This window comes from Cydia fagiglandana, chromosome 19 (assembly GCF_963556715.1).
Source record: "Cydia fagiglandana chromosome 19, ilCydFagi1.1, whole genome shotgun sequence".
Classification (NCBI taxonomy): Eukaryota; Metazoa; Arthropoda; class Insecta; order Lepidoptera; family Tortricidae; genus Cydia; species Cydia fagiglandana.
Window position 1 is genome coordinate 3,356,370 of NC_085950.1, and position 16,505 is coordinate 3,372,874.

General features: G+C 40.3%; 1 protein-coding gene across 1 annotated transcript; it reads right to left on the minus strand.

Moving 5' to 3' along the window:
- Nucleotides 1–1,347: 1,347 nt before the first annotated feature.
- Nucleotides 1,348–15,403, minus strand: LOC134674180 (cathepsin K-like). The gene is given in 12 exon segments (XM_063532237.1): nucleotides 1,348–1,528; nucleotides 5,296–5,480; nucleotides 6,111–6,203; nucleotides 7,094–7,230; nucleotides 7,749–7,975; nucleotides 12,580–12,660; nucleotides 13,356–13,449; nucleotides 13,821–13,933; nucleotides 14,330–14,453; nucleotides 14,843–14,957; nucleotides 15,049–15,160; nucleotides 15,369–15,403. Coding segments are annotated over 12 exon segments (1,497 nt in total).
- Nucleotides 15,404–16,505: the final 1,102 nt, after the last annotated feature.

Here is a 16,505-nt window from a genome sequence, read left to right on the forward strand (position 1 = left end):
TTAAATAACACATACAGGATACACAGCACACACATATAACACATACATATAATTGTATTGATAACACATACATATAATTGTATTGATAACACATACAGGAGAAAATAAATATAACTGAACTAAAAGATAACAAATGTGTTGAGGCCTACCGCCATAAAACATAACAAAAACATGAGGATATAGTAAGAAAAAGTTTTTTTAATGTTTCGATGGCTGCCATACCTCAACCCACTAACGGAGCGCCAGCTGACGTCCATAAGGGGTCATCATACATAGCTGTTAACCTTTTCGACGCCGTATCAAACACAAAAGCTGTCACTCGCAACGTCACCGAAGTATCAAAATTGAAATTGAATTTTATGCATATGCACGTAGGTCTATGTCTGTGGTCTGTGACCGATTAATCCGTCTTTGGCGTTGGACCTGCGGTGCGGATATATGTCGGTCATTGGCGTCCAAAAGGTTAACCAATTGGGAGGCGATTGGGCATGGAAATCTGTTCGTGGCTCGCGGTCCAAGAGTCCTTTAATACTTTAAAAACTTATTATTAGTCATAATTAGAGATATAAAATGTTTTTATTTGGGCTATTTTATTTAACTTGACTTATATCGACCGGGATATGGACCGTGACCTTTTGTTACCCGTTAACAAGATGCATCGAAATATCGGGAGCTCGAAAACAATACAAAAGGTAATCCGGTTCATATCCCCGCAAAATTAACAGAAAAAACACGGTGTATAGAAAGGGTTATACTTAAGACTTGTATCCAGAATCTAGACGAGACAATTTTTCGCCAATCTGATGACATTATCTTGACCAATTATTTTCCTGACAAATCGACTGATCTCGTCAGTCCCGTCTGGATACCCCTTTAAGTTAGTAGTGGGATTTGTGGATGAATGAAAAAAAAAACCTTACTTTTGCACGTGGAAATTTATATATTCTAATACTTATTCTATGTTAATCACAACACACTATCTACAACTAAATCTACTAGTGTTAAATCCAATACGGGCGATAACTTAAATCGGATATAGATTTTATCCGTGTAATCATAAATTTAAAAGTTTTTTTTAAAGTTACACTTAATTATACATATGTATATGTCGCCGTAAGTAATTTTTGAAAATTTTCCGAGCAGCAATGTACCTACTGCAAGTAAGACGGGACATATTTAACAAGACATGACATACGATAATGTCTATCTCTCTCTATCTTGTTACTTGTGTGTTGACTGTGTTGTTTTACATTGTGGGCCAAATTATTTCATTGCATTTCTAAGCAAAATTTATCTGAATACTTTTTAAATATTCGCCCGTATTGAATTTACACACTGTATACTGGATTAAACTACAGGATAGTACGGTTCATTGAGCACGAAGCAGTTGTTGTTGGCAGAGGAGAGCAACATATAGCCGTCCTCCCCCCACCGCTGGCCGAAGGAGTTCTTCACGATCCAGTAGTCGGCCCCATCTCGGCTGCCGTAGCCCACAATGGTGATGGCGTGACTGACGTAGTCACTCACACTGGGAACAAAGTTTCGTGAACGGAGTTTCGTTCCCATTTTAAAATTACGTGTTGGATTGTAATGAAAGGATCATGCCGAATTTGGCCTACGATTCGATAAGCAGGCTATGTATACGATAAATTTAATCATATTTCTTACAATCTCATACATATATTAGACTAACGGACACTTGTTAGTAAATAAAATAAGTTAAAGAGTAATTAAACCAAATCAACACATCCCACGCCATTACATAGAATCAATGACATTTCATAAATGACGTCCAGAGCCAAACAAAAAAGTATGGCAGCAAAATACTTTTCTACGATGTTCCTGTTGATGCTAATAACGCTCACTTCAAAGAAAAACATTCATACCACTAACGACATACTGTTTTAAGCACTAAGTATCAAAATTGCAAAAAGAACTGCGATACAGTAAAAACTTTTTATTCCAATGAGTTTAATTTCACATTTATTGTTTTATTGTTTTTCAATTAGGTACTGGTCCAATGAGATGAGTTTAATTATTGTAACATACCCAAATGACTTACGTCAAAAGTGAATAGCGAAAGTGGAACGAATAGAGTCGCTATGTATTGTGTTTTCATATTCATTATTACATATTTGATAGTATTGTATGAAATCTAGAAGAAGTAGAAGAGCACCAATTTACGATTAGCTTCCAACGGCTTTCCCCACTGAAGTCGTTTTTTTACTTCTTTAAAATTGATTAACTTTTTTAATAAAACCAAACCTTTTTAATATCAGGGTATGAATAACACGAAAATATGTTAAAACTTAAAAATACATTAAAATAAAATGACAAATATATATCTAACAATTTTTTATAAATTACCTCCATGATAAACCTACAAAATAAAAAATTCTAACTTCTTTGACATAAATTAAGTTTATTATTAAGTGCCTTTTAGGTAAACATCTGTTTTTGAAACATTCTTTGTTGGAATGGGTTACTTATCGAATTTATCATAAAAATCCTGTGAGTGTTACTGTATTTCTTCTCTCTCTGGAATTGAAGTAGATATGTTTACTTAAGTGATTGGTTTTACTTTTGATGCTATAACAATTTTTACTATAAAACAGCTCTAGCTGTTATAGTCTATTCAGGTTCGCATGCTATGTCTTATTAATTTAAGGAAGTCGAATTAAATATATTATTTTATTTAAAAAAAATGTATTAATCTAATACCAACTCATTCGATTTTTGTTCCTTGACAGCTTTTAAACGCCCAATATCATCGATATGTTTACACTATTTACGGCACCTTATTTCCTTGTAATAAGGCATAATAATATTTAACATGGCCCGATACAAGGCAGAATTCCTAACCTCAAAATCGTAGAGAAATTCCGCTTTTATAATGTTCTGTGAAGTGTCCGTGAATTTCTAATAACTATCGGTACTTTCATTTCATATTTGGAGCCTAAAAATATACCACCCATGTTTAGCGAGTGTTGGGCCAAACTTGTATGGTAGCGGAACATCATCCTTTGCACATACAATGAAATGAGGTATATCTAGGCCTGTAATTAGTTTGTATAGCTCCAGTTTATAAAACAAACGAAATAGAGCAAAAAACAAGTTTTGTATGAAAAACTTTTCGCTGCATTTGTTTAACTATGGTATGTGAGGCTACAGTGGAAGCTACACACAGACCAACCCCAATTTACATACACTAATTACAGGACTAGCTAGATGTAAAGTACCTTATCCTATTGTAATTTCAAAATTTCAGAGCAATCTATAGTCCGTTTTTTTTAGCATTAGAAAGAACTTCGCAGAAGTAAGCGTGTGGTTCCAAACCCAGCACTTTTAGCGGCAATAATTTGAAGTAAATTATATGTATTGACCATGTTACATTAGATAATTCAATAATTATTAACAATTAAAGAACCTGATAAAACTGCACGCTTGCTTCTGTGGAGTTCTTTCTAATGCTAAAAAAAACGAACTATAGCTCAGCGGTTCTCAAACTTTTTTGGTGACGGAACCCTTTTGGAAAGCGAAATATTTGACGGAACCCCAAACTAATTATTTTCCTTCGTCACTGTTGACCAGATATACCTATTGTTTTTTTCTTATTATTACAAGTATTTTCGCGGAACCCCAACAGAGGCTTTTCGGAACCCTAGGGTTCCGCGGAACACACTTTGAGAATGGCTGATCTAGCTAGTCGTTTTATAATGAGAGTGTAAACTATGGTTGTATGGAGAACCGAGCTTGTTGGAACTCCTAAAAAAATAAGCTAACGCAAAATTTATAGTTAGGTAATTATGTAGCGCAATAAATTGCAAGTCAAAACTGATTTTCAAATCTCACTTGTATAGGTTACGGAATTTTTCACTAATGATGTATTTCTGTTGCCGCTATAACAACAAATGCTAAAAAATACGGAACCCTCGGTGGGCGAGTCCGACTCGCACTTGTCCGGTTTTTTTTAACATTAAGTAAGCTAAATTACCAGGTGGGGTCGTAGAACACTCCGCTCCGGTAGAAGTTGAAGGCGTCGTTGTTCTGAATGGTGACGACGACTGGGCCATACTTGTACAACGCCACTCTCATGGCGCTCACGCTCAGTGGCGCCACCATCGTCAAACCAAACAGACACCGCGGGTCAAGGTGATACAGTAGAAGTTAGAGGGGGGTAACATTAAGCGCCACTTGCACCATCCCACTAACCCGGGGTTAACCGGTTAAACCTGGAGTTACCATGTAAACAGGACAAATTGACACTGGGTTAACGGTTTAACCGGTTAACCCCGGGTTAGTGGGATAGTATTACCAGGTGGGGTCGTAGAACACTCCGCTCCGGTAGAAGTTGAAGGCGTCGTTGTTCTGAATGGTGACGACGACTGGGCCATACCTGTACAACGCTACTCTCATTGCGCTCACGCTCAGTGGCGCCACCATCGTCAAACCAAACAGACACCGCGGATCAAGGTGATACAGTAGAAGTTAGAGGGGGGTAAGTGGGGTAACATTAAGCGCCAATTGCACCATCGCACTAACCCGGGGTTAACCGGTTAAACCTGGAGTTACTTTGGTTAACAGGACAAATTGACACTGGGTTAACGGTTTAACCGGTTAACCCCGGGTTAGTGGGATAGTATTACCAGGTGGGGTCGTAGAACACTCCGCTCCGGTAGAAGTTGAAGGCGTCGTTGTTCTGAATGGTGACGACGACTGGGCCATACCTGTACAACACTACTCTCATTGCGCTCACGCTCAGTGGCGCCACCATCGTCAAACCAAACAGACACCGCGGATCAAGGTGATACAGTAGAAGTTAGAGGGGGGTAAGTGGGGTAACATTAAGCGCCAATTGCACCATCGCACTAACCCGGGGTTAACCGGTTAAACCTGGAGTTACTTTGGTTAACAGGACAAATTGACACTGGGTTAACGGTTTAACCGGTTAACCCCGGGTTAGTGGGATAGTATTACCAGGTGGGGTCGTAGAACACTCCGCTCCGGTAGAAGTTGAAGGCGTCGTTGTTCTGAATGGTGACGACGACTGGGCCATACCTGTACAACGCTACTCTCATTGCGCTCACGCTCAGTGGCGCCACCATCGTCAAACCAAACAGACACCGCGGATCAAGGTGATACAGTAGAAGTTAGAGGCGCCACTTGCACCATCCCACTAATCCGGGGTTAACCGGGTAAACGTGGAATTACCATGGTTAAAAGGACAATTTGACACTGGGTTAACGGTTTAACCGGTTAACCCCGGGTTAGTGGGATAGTGCAAGCTAAACTTACCAGGTGGGGTCGTAGAACACGCCGCTCCGGTAGAAGTTGAACGCGTCGTTGTTCTGAATGGTGACGACGACTGGGCCATACTTGTACAACGCCACTCTCATGGCGCTCACGCTCAGTGGCGTCACCATCGCGAAGCCGCGGATCTTGAACACTTCAGTCACGTTCTCGAGGTGACAGTACCCGTTCTAAAATCAAATTGTCATGTACAGCTGTAATCGCGAAAATCGAAGTTCGCAAATTGCGGGGATTTTTCTCTGTCACTCTAATTACGCCTTCATTGGAGTAAAAGAGAAAGACCCCCGCAATTTTCGAATTTCGGTTTTCGCGGTAGCCGCTCAGAGCGCCGATTTCCAACACCGAAATTCGCAAATAGGGTATTTCACTAATACGTTGTCGGTGTTGTGAAGAAAATTATGTTTTACTTAGTAAAAAAGTCTGTTTAACTCTTGTGCCTTGAAACCCTTGCAATGAGCAAGATTCCACTTGCTAAAGAGAAATATAGTAAGAATAGAGTGCTCACTCGATACATCGATTTTGGTACCAACCAAAACAACTATTATTTTCGCAGTTGACATCGAGTAGCGGATTTATCAGTACCGCTACTTGATACTAAAACTGATGTATGGAGTGAGCACTCTATGTATTTTTTCTCTATGATAGAAACTGTGTTAGAAAATAACTGCCGTCTATGTTTTTATTATAACTTTCTAGAGTCTTATTTCGTGCATGGTGTACGAATTAATGATTTTACCTTCACTTTAATATATTTAAATTGGTGCAAAATTAGCTTAGACGGATTTTAAATTTAGATTTACCTCGTTCAAATAACCGCCATAGTCCTCCTCCAGAGGGATGCCGTGTTTCATTATGTGCTTCAGAGCTTCCTTGGGGAACCCGCCACTGCATCCCTCGCTAATACCCCTGATGCAAAAGAAATAAAGAAATATATTTGGGGACAGTCTTTACTCAAATCAACTTAGTCCCAAACTAACGGCGCGATTCGGAAAGTAAATTAGAGATTAACTAGATACGATAATATATAGTAAAGATATGTGACGTCCCACGGATAAAGGTACCTTATGGCGGTTGGCGCTTACGATTATTAACGTCGCTCCAATATTGTTGCGGCGCTATGCAATGTAAGCGCCAGCCGCCATAAGGTACCTTTAGCCGTGGAACGTCACATATCTTTACTATTTCATATCTAGTGCATCTCTTATTCATTTCCCGAATCGAGCCGTAAGCAACGCTTGTGCAGCACTACATGTATTAATTATTTTTCATCGTATTTCCAAGGAAACTTACGAACGCGTCTTGCTATTTAAGTCAGTCTCGGTACAAAAAGTACTGACATTGACTGAACTAGCATGACAAATACGAATTATTCCGAGAAAATACGATGGAAAACAATTACGCGATGGTGCGTATGTACGTATCTACACGTGGCTCATACCATAGTGCGTGCTCTCAACCATCGCACGGCTATCTCGCTGGTCCACTTACTTACTTGGTTGGCGCGGTGACCCAAAATGAGTCTTGGCCTCCAACACAAGAGCACGCCACTTCAGTCCGTCTAGTCTCGCCAGGGCCCCTTCCACCGCCGCCGCCGTCGCGAAGGTCCAGCGTGACCCACATTTATTTATTCTGTGGCACTAGGCCAACTCACCCCCAAGTGCAGTCAATGATGGACTGCTCGCTGAGGTCCAGAATACGTCCGTCTAGTCTCGCCAGGGCCCCTTCCACCGCCGCCGCCGTCGCGAAGGTCCAGCATGCCCCACATTTATTTATTCTGTGACACTAGGCCAACTCACCCCCAAGTGCAGTCAATGATGGACTGCTCGCTGAGGTCCAGAAGACGTCCGTCTAGTCTCGCCAGGGCCCCTTCCACCGCCGCCGCCGTCGCGAAGGTCCAACAGGATCCACATTTATCCTGGTCTGTAACAAACAGGAGCTTTTACTTATTTATATTATATACTTAATAATATAAATTGTTATAGTAGTAGTAGTTGACCAAGGTATGACCTTTGTATCTTTAGGTACTTAAGTAAACACATAATTTGTACATTTTCGGGTAGTTATAACATTTATTGATTAACAAACCAAATGCAAAAACACCTGGATCTGTCACTGAACGACCTGACTTTAACCTACATTATTTGATCATGTAATGTTTGCATCTACCCTCATGTCCCCAACTTGTCTCTCGCTGTGTGGAAAGGGGACAGCCGGCCTAGCCAAGGTTACAATCGCTATCGCTTCGACAACAAAAAGCATTATGTCTCTCTATCACTCTTCCATATTAGTGTGACAGTGATAGTTGCGTTTCGATCGCTACGAAGCGTAAGCGATTGGCGTCTTGGCTACTTGGCCTGTAACGTATTTGTTACAAAGCTAAACTTACTTTTGACAGTGATGTATGCCTTCGTGAGGCCCGAGAGGTTCAGGGTACGTACTCTTAATAGGTGATATGATCCCTTCCAGCCGCATATCATATTCCTCCGGTATCTCTGTCACGATCTCCCCAACTTGTCTCTCGGTGTGAGGGAAGGGGACAGTAGCAGACGGGTGTGGGGATCGTCTCCCGCCGCTCATGTGGGCCTTTTCTGCTGGCGTGAGGTCCGAGAGGTGGTTCAGGGCCAGCTTGAAGCCGAGGTTCTGTCGGTTGTGGTCTACGACGAATCTTTGAATGATAAGTGTAACAGAAATATAGTGTTTTTATGTTTTGCTTATTCGGCTATTTTGCAGTAAGATGAAATAAGATAAGACGAGACACTTTCTTTAAAAATATATTAGAAGGCAAGATCGAAGCTAGGAGAGTAAGAGGAAAACCACAAGTAAGCTATACACAAAACTAAAAGCAAAAGCGTATGTCGTGTCTTACAGGGACCTAAAGAACCTGGCCGAGGACCGCGAAAACTGGCGCATACTCCACCGACAAGAGCCATGCTCTTAAATTATGATGACGATGCAGTAAGATCAGTGGCGGATTTGCAGTCTTTGCCGCCCTAGGCCCCAAGCCTTGTAGCCGCCCCTTTCTCAGCATCAGCACCCATCATATTGACTACATTTAGATCAGGCAACGGAAAGATATATTATAGAGGGAAATGCTTGGGACACATTTTTTACTTAGTAACTTTTTTGGACTCGTTAGGAGGTGAACATATCAAAAGTAGGGGGGTTTGGTTTGAAGGACACATTTTTCGGATTTTCGCTTATTATATCTCAGAAGCTATACGTCCTTGTGACATGATCATAGGAACATAGGTTTTACGAAAAAATAAGCAAATACTTATTCATTTTAAGTGACATTACCAATAACATTGACTTTTTATGTACCTACAAAAACATTCAAAAAATCTAAAAAAGAAACAAGAAAAACCTTTTTTTTGCCTATTTTCTTGAATAACTGCTAAACTATTTATCCTAAAATTATAAAAAAAAATTGAGATTCTTACAATAAGCTCTTTGATTTGATATGTAACACGATATAGTTTGAAAAACTTTATTTTTAAATTTTCTTATTTACCCCCCAAAAATGGCGGCGGTATATCCATCAGAATGTCACCTCCTCTTCCATGGCCGACGTTTGGAAGTTCTTAAAATCCCTCGGTCTTGGCAAGCCCGTTAACCAGTTTGACGGTATGTCTTTCTCCCTTTCTGACCTTAACAAGCATTTCTCGTCTGCCCGATCCGTTGATAGTAATGCTAAAATCAATACCATTTTCGAAATTTTGGCCCTACCTTCAATTGACACTGTCTCGTTTTCTTTCTCACCCACTACTCAATCGGAGGTTAGGACCATTATTAAGTCCATTAAGTCAAAAGCTGTTGGTTGCGACGATATCGGTCGGTATATGATAGTGTCTGTCCTTGACTGCGTGCTTCCCATGCTGACTGATATTATTAACTTCTCTCTCTCTAACGGTGAATTTCCGTCGCTTTGGCGCAAAGCATTTGTCATACCTCTGCCTAAAACAAATAATCCTTCGTTGGTTAGTCAGTTCCGACCTATTTCTATACTCCCTTTTTTGTCGAAAATCGCTGAAGCGGTGGCTCATAAACAGCTGTCAAGGTTTATTTTCTCACACAAACTTCTGAGCCCCTTTCAGTCTGGTTTTCGACCGGGACATAGCACCTGTACCGCACTGCTCAAAGTGACAGAGGACATCAGGCGGGGCATGGAGAGTCAAATGGTCACAGTACTTGTCCTCGTTGACTTCTCAAATGCTTTCAACACTGTCGACCATGAGATCCTCCTTGCCCTACTTGAGCACCTCAATGTGTCGCCGTGTGCCTTAAAATGGTTCTCGGCATATCTGTGTGGACGTCAGCAAGCAGTACGTGTCGACCGCATTTTGTCGGAATGGTGTAACTTAGCCACAGGTGTACCACAAGGAGGTATTCTTTCACCCCTATTATTTTCTATATTTGTCAATTTTATCACTCCAGACCTTCGCTGCTCGTACCATCTCTACGCCGACGACCTGCAACTCTATGACCAGTGTAACATTGCCGACCTTACTGCCACCATTAATAAGCTAAATCTGGATCTCAGACACATATAACATTGGTCTGAGAAGTTCGGTCTATTCGTTAACCCCTCCAAGTGTCAGGCCATTGTCATAGGCGGCGCCCGACAGCTCCTTAAAGTCGATATTACACCTCCTGTATACTTTAATGGCACGCCTATTCCCTACAGCCAAAGTGTAAAAGACTTGGGTGTCTTTCTGGATAGTACCCTGAGCTGGAGGACACAGGTAGCCGAAATTAGCCGTAAAGTTACTGGTTCTCTTCATGCACTCAACAGGCTTAAACACTTTTTACCAATTAAAACAAAAATATTGCTCGTACAAACTTTAATACTGCCAATAATCGACTATGGTGATGTGTGTTATCCGGACTTAAATGAAGAGCTCCTGGATAAATTAGATCGTTTAATGAATAATTGCATTCGTTTTGTTTTCTGTCTCCGTAAATACGATCATGTCTCCTCATTCCGCTCTAAACTTGGCTGGTTTCCTATTCGTATTCGTCGCAAAATTCGCATGCTCTGCACCCTTTTTTCTGTTCTTAACGACCCTCAGTCCCCCGAATATCTAAAATCTTTCTTCCACTACTATGGTGTCTCTCGTGTCCGTCAGCTTCGCTCTTCTGGCAATCTTTCTCTGTCTATACCATCTCACCGAACTGGTTATATGTCCGATTCCTTCTCAATTCAGGCAGCTCGCCTTTGGAATAGTCTCCCTGTCAAAATTAAACAGTGTCCGAACAGATTTGCTTTTAAAAAATCTTTAAGTGAGCACTTTGCTGGCAGTACTGGAAAATCTTGAATGTTTCTGTTTTGTAAGTTCATCTGATTTCATATGTATGTATGTATGTATATGTATATGTAAGTAGGTATATGTATTCGTATCAATATTATTTATATTTATGTATGTTTATATTAGTGTATTTATTATGATTGTATTGTGTTCGTACAGGTACCTAATTGTATCATCTACTACATGTTTTTGCACCGCCTACAACTTATCTGCTTTGCCTAAAGGTTGACTGGTAGAGAATGCCTTATGGCATTAAGTTCGCCTTTTGTACAGTGTATTTCCTTATGTGCAATAAAGATTAAATAAATAAAAAATAAATAAAATGGCCTCCAGCCTATTTAAAATTCATTTATTTACGTTACACGTCCATCTTTGGGTCACAAACTTACATATGTGTGCCTTTCAACTTAATTGGTCCAGCAGTTTCGGAGAAAATAGGCTGTGACAGACGGACAGCCAGACGCACGAGTATAAGGGTTCCATTTTTAGGGTTCCGTACCCAAAGGGTAAAACGGGACCCTATTACTAAGACTTCGCTGTCCGTCCGTCCGTCCGTCCGTCTGTCACCAGGCTGTATCTCACGAACCGTGATAGCTAGACAGTTGAAATTTTCACAGATGATGTATTTATGTTGCCGCTATAACAACAAATACTAAAAACAGAATAAAATAAAGATTTAAATGGGGCTCCCATACAACAAACGTGATTTTTGACCAAAGTTAAGCAACGACGGGAGGGGTCAGTACTTGGATGGGTGACCGTATTTTTTTTTGCTTTTTTTTGTTTTTGCTTTTTTTTTCATTATGGTATGGAACCCTTCGTGCGCGAGTCCGACTTGCACTTGCCCGGTTTTTCCTTTTGAGGTACGGAACCCTATAAACGGGGAACAAGGCGCGAAGGCGTCAACAATATGCGAAATCGACGCCACACTCGCGTTCGCGGGTTCGCGTCGCGATTCGCGCACAAGTGTGGAGGGCCCTCCAGATATCGTAAAAACCGGGCAAGTGCGAGTCGGACTCGCGCACGAAGGGTTCCGTACCATAATGCAAAAAAAAAAACGAAAAAAAAAAGCAAAAAGAAAACGGTCACCCATCCAAGTACTGACCACTCCCGACGTTGCTTAACTTTGGTCAAAAATCACGTTTGTTGTATGGGAGCCCCATTTAAATCTTTATTTAATTCTGTTTTTAGTATTTGTTGTTATAGCGGCAACAGAAATACATCATCTGTGAAAATTTCAACTGTCTAGCTATCACGGTTCGTGAGATACAGCCTGGTGACAGACAGACGGACGGACGGACGGACGGACAGCGATTACCCGTTGGGTACGGAACCCTAACAATTGTAACTTGTAGCAAGTTTAACCAACTTTCATTTTGTAAGAACGCATAGTCTCCGAGATATAAGCGAAAAACTGAAAAATGTGACCTTCAAATCTCTCTCTTCCCCCGGCTCAAAGGCTACGGCCGGGGACTTTTGATGTGTTCACCTACTAGATAGTCCAAATAAAGTTAGGTACATAAGTAGTTAAAAATTGTGTTTCAAGCCTTTTTTGAGAATTCGTTGCCTGGCCTAATTTTGAGTTATTTTTTGTTATCATCAGCGAATTTTTTGTCACAATTTGCCGCCCCTAATATCTCGCCGCCCTAGGCCCGGGCCTACTGTGCCTTATGGGAAATCCGCCACTGAGTAAGATGCTTCACATATTTTGACTAAGATCTAGAGTTTGAAAAGAGTTAGGGCGAGTAGAGTAGAAGAGTCATGTAGGGTCTACATTAGATCTGATAAATTTTTGACTGTGTGAGACATATGGTCTCGTCTTGGCAACATTTTACATGAAAATGTTTTTGGTGGGATCTAATTTTACAGATAAAAATGTAACTATATTCTTTTCCACAAATATTTCTATTTATATAATATATATAATATTTCTTTTTCACAAATATAATGTAAATTTACTAACTTCCAATTTTTGTGAAAAATATCTCTTCTCATATCATGTTCTTTCTTGCTCTGATAATTTCTGCCGTGGTGTTTTTTAAAGCTGTAAAAAAATAAGTACGTATGAAAATTTGTGAAAACCATATCTCCATATTTTTAGGAGTTTTGGGTCTTCTATGAAATAAGTATTTAAATCCTTAAATCTACAGAAAATACGGAAGGTAAAGGAAATAAGATAAAAATATCAATATCTATAGTCTGTATCTTTAGGTATTTAAATAAAAGTAAACAAAATCTACCCTCAATGTCTCCTTACGCCACGTCATTTGAGGGTAGATAAAAACATTACACGATCAAATGTCGTTCAGTGACAGATCCAGGCGCTTTTGTATTTGGTAGGTTAACCAATAAATGTTATAACTTCTCGAAAATGTACATATTATTGTTTGTTTAATTTTATTTATATACCTAAAGATACGGAGTGCCTATCACTATCAGACACGCGGTAGCGTGTCCAGTCAAGTTCAAAGAAAAAGGAACTGGCGACGACGCAGAAACCGTGTGTTACACTATTGGCGTTATTCATAAACGCGTTACTGGCCTGAATTAGCTATGATGCTATGAAGCGTTTGTCTTTATCTGTCATTTTGACTTATGTATTTGTAAGAAAGCAAATAAAACATTATTTAACTAAATCAGGGTCCGTAGAGTACCCTTATGAATAAGGATAAATCTACAGAAAACACGGAAGGTAAAGGAAATAAGACAAAATCGTCAATATATGTGTATACTTCATACCTGTTGAACGCTACATCAAGATCGTTATGGAATGCAGGATGTAACATTTTCATGTGTCCATCAAAGTCATCAGGGGTCCATTCACACGATCCCTCTAGAAATAACAATGAAGATGTTATTTTTGACACTGACATTGTCATTGTCATGTTACGTCGACAACTGCGACTATTATGTTGAAATGGCAAATTAGGTAGGTATTACAAAAGCCAGGATTGCCCGCCGAGGCTAAGAGAATCTGTTTAGTGTTACGAGGCAGGCAATCCCTGTTCCGGCCGAGTTACATTCTTTAAAACTACAAAAAAACCTATACAGCACGTTACACCAGGCCGGAGCTTCCGGCGCTTACTTTTCTATGACATGACAGGTGATCACGTGATGCTTTCCATAGAAAACGATGCGCCGGAAGCTCCGGCTAACGTGAGTGAACGAAATAATAGTTATCGGAATGAATGTGGTTTTGCAAACCTTTCTCGGCGTCAACATCTTCCTCGCAGAACAGAGGATTGAACTGGTCGTAGTTAAATATAACGTGTTTCTCAAACGATCCCAACATCGTATTAAACTCTTTCTTTTCTATTCTGTAACAACAAGCGTTATTGAGGGTAGATGAAAACGTTACATGATCAAATAACGTAGGTTAAAGTGGTCGTTCAGTGACAGATCCAGGCGGTTTTGTATTTAGTTGGATAACCAATAAATGTTAGAACTACCCGAAACTTTACAAATTGTTTGCTTACTTTTATTTAAATACATAAAGGTACTTACAGACTATAGAACACAACACACACACACGACTACACTGATAACACGGGACAGATTGTCCTGGCGATGGCGCAGACGCACAAGAAGGCCTGACCCCAAATGAAGTTGGGCATAGGGCAGGATGATGATGATGATCATACAGACAGACAACACACTATAGAAACCACTATAGTTGACAGACTATAGAAAAGGAAATAAAATGTATATCTTACTGTATTGGTACATCTTCACCTCGCTCCGTCCTGTGGCTATACAGAACGAGCTCTGTCCGTGTGTCTTCATCATCTCTTGTGAACTTCCATACGTCTACCTTCTGACCCTCATGGTACGTTTTACCTTAAATCAAGTTTGAATTATTAAATCATTTATTTACAAACAATATATATACAGTGGTACTAATAAACGAAATTAATAACTAGCTTAAATCTAAAATAGGCCCCTGAGGCATTGTACCAAGGATACTGGCGGCATTTCCTCGCTGTATCGCAATGCTGATTCGTTGTGCGAGGTAGCCGCCAGCTCTTCGGTCACTAGTTAGGTTAGGTTAGTGCAAACAACTTATTCGCGCTGGGACCCCATGGACCTAGAGTTTCAACTCCAAATGGTACAAAATGGTACTCTCTACCGAGGCTCTTATATTTGTTACGTTTAAATATATCTCTTCTCTCTTATTTAAGTACTTATTTAGGAGTAAGATGTTATATTATGTATAGTGAAATCTTTACCTGCATAAACGTATTCCTCTTCCGTCGGAAAAGCGTCTAACGGCGCTTCTTCGTACATGTCAGTCTTCGAGCAATAGACCGTATGACCCTCCTTCTCAGTCCATTTAGGGTACGCCTAGGAATTTGAAAAATAAATTTTTAAGTACCTATATAAAAATTAAGTGTGCATCACGAATGTGTTCAAAACCAACGCATCGCCATCATACCATGTAGACAGTTCCGTCGTTCCCAGTGGCGCCATCTTCGCCCCAATAGTAATAACGCTTCACCATACCGTCGTACACGTCCACTCTGGATCGATTGATCTCCGTGCTGTACCTGTGAACATTTGTTGAGATTGGTGACTGAAACCGATTTTTTTTCACCGCCAAGTGGACGGAAACAGGCACAGAGAGCCTACCGCGAACCACGTTCGACGTGTTGCCTCCCTGTCACATTTACGTATGAATTTACAAGTGGAACAGAGAGGCAACACTTCGATCGTGCTTCGCGGTAGGCCCTCTGGACGGTAAACTGACGCAATGACCCTATCCTCCTCAATGAGGGAACGAAGGAGATCATACCATAGTTCCATTGGCAGCTTCAAGTCAGCGATCAGATCAATCCGTTCAGCTTTGATGTTGTACTCAGAGGGCAGCGTCAGTATTTCGTCCAAGTTCTCATTGTCGTCTGAAATTACAACACAAATTATATTTCTTCTTCTACTTCCTCGCGTTATCTCGGCATTTTGCTACGACTAATGGGAGCCTGGGGTCCGCTTGACAACTAATCCCATGATTTGACGTAGGCACTAGTTTTTACGAAAGCGACTGCCATCTGACCTTCCAACCCAGAGGAGAAACTAGGCCTTATTGAGATTAGGCCGGTTTCCTCACGATGTTTTCCTTCACCGAAAAGCCTTCACCTTAAGAAATGGCGAGGTATTAAACATTAAAATAATATAATAAACTTTCTGTTTAAACATTCTGTAAAAACAAAACATAAAACCTAAAGGACTCACGTTAGACCGGGCCGTGTCCGGGCCGGAGCTTCCGGCGCTTAATTTTCTATGACATGCGAGGCGATCACGTGATGCTTTCCATAAAAAACGATGCACCGGAAGCTCCGGCCCGGACACGGCCCGGTCTTTTGTGGAATAAAGTTTAAATAAATAAATAAAAGCTAGATAAAACAGTATCTTACCCATCAATACGTATCCAGATGACAAATTAAACAAATACACTAAAAATAAAATGGCCGCCGTGGCCGCCATTTTGTCTGTCTAAATGAGTATTATTAACAGTTTTCAGCCTTTATAAGGCCTTGTGGCATGTACCTTATCTCTATTATTTAAGGGAATGTTATACTTAAAATGTAATAGTATTAATTAGTACCATGGTAGTAAAAACTTATCTTACTATTGTAAGATTCATTAAAATTACTAATTATTCGAAACAGATTTAATAAAATAAAGAGTTGAGTAATCGTTGGCAATCTATAATTTAATAAATTTAATAGTAACGTTATTGATAGTTGACCTTTGTAAATAGAAGGTAGTTTGAAGAAAGAATAAGACGACTGGCATGGCGGTTAACGGGCATTCGGTTACGGGCAGAGGTGAAGGGAGGACGATTGTGAAGTAAGGTGATTGGAGATTGAACTGTAACGGAATATTGTGATCAAG